Source organism: Trichoplax adhaerens, genomic scaffold, assembly GCF_000150275.1.
Source record: "Trichoplax adhaerens TRIADscaffold_19 genomic scaffold, whole genome shotgun sequence".
Taxonomy (NCBI): domain Eukaryota; kingdom Metazoa; phylum Placozoa; class Uniplacotomia; order Trichoplacea; family Trichoplacidae; genus Trichoplax; species Trichoplax adhaerens.
In genome coordinates this window covers 849945-851127 of record NW_002060961.1, presented here as the reverse complement: position 1 = coordinate 851127, position 1183 = coordinate 849945, and the positions used below count along the sequence as shown (strand labels likewise).

General features: G+C 42.7%; 1 protein-coding gene across 1 annotated transcript in view; it reads left to right on the top strand.

Annotated features, from left to right (window-relative positions):
• Nucleotides 1-1033: 1033 nt before the first annotated feature.
• Nucleotides 1034-1183, top strand: part of TRIADDRAFT_60994 (uncharacterized protein) — a gene marked incomplete at both ends in the record, with an annotated part of 2352 nt that continues 2202 nt past the window's right edge. Inside the window, one exon of the mRNA XM_002116968.1 lies at nucleotides 1034-1150. Coding sequence (XP_002117004.1) covers nucleotides 1034-1150 — 117 coding nt within the window. The remainder of the gene's footprint in view (nucleotides 1151-1183) is intronic.

Below are 1183 nucleotides of genomic sequence, written 5' to 3'. Positions count from 1 at the left end.
CATCGGTCTACAGACTCTTGCTAGGAGATCCATGAATAAAGTCTAGTATAGCTGCTGTAAGTGAGATTCAGCTCGACATGCTTGCTCCATCTTTGCCTACCACTATATAGTATTGGATAGTCCATCGACTTTGGTGTGAGCACTTAGGATATAGGCATCAAGCAAGCCAGCAAAGTATCCTAAGACGCTCATAATATGAGATAGCAAACCAATCGGTCTACAGACTCTTGCTAGGAGATCCATGAATAAAGTCTAGTATAGCTGCTGTAAGTGAGATTCAGCCCGACATGCTTGCTCCATCTTTGCCTACCACTATATAGTATTGGATAGTCCATCGACTTTGGTGTGAGCACTTAGGATATAGGCATCAAGCAAGCCAGCAAAGTATCCTAAGACGCTCATAATATGAGATAGCAAACCAATCGGTCTACAGACTCTTGCTAGGAGATCCATGAATAAAGTCTAGTATAGCTGCTGTAAGTGAGATTCAGCCCGACATGCTTGCTCCATCTTTGCCTACCACTATATAGTATTGGATAGTCCATCGATTTTGGTGTGAGCACTTAGGATATGGGCATCAAGCAAGCCACCAAAAGTATCCTACGACGCTCATAAAATGAGATGGCAAACCAATCGGTCTACAGACTCTTGCTAGGAGATCCATGAATAAAGTCTAATATAGCATATTAAGCCATTTACCGCAAGGTAAACTACGCCCCATAAGCCCTATCGGATCCATTCAATAGACTCAGCACCAGCTCTCGTTCTAGCACCCACCCTATCGTCACTATCGTCATCAGTAGGCAGACGCAAGGTTGCCAATCCAGTTGAAAGGGTTGCACCCAAATTGATCGCTTGCAGCATTGTTAGCTACGTTAAGAAAGCTCCATTTCTCCTTCCATTGCCATGATATAGATGTTATTGAAGGCTAATCTGCATGGCAAAGCTATCGTTATTCCATTAAGAGTGTTATTGCATCGATATTCCATTTAACGCTGAGTTGAATTCGACCCAATCAATTTCAATTGCATTCATGGCGGACCAACCTCAAGCTGCTGATGAAACCCCTAGCAAATATGGCAGGAAAGCTTGTGCTGGATTAAGACAAGAGTTAATCGATTGTTTATTGGCTAGTGATTGTGTGCAAAAGGTAAACTTGATCTTCTTCATCTCTAGTGCTAGA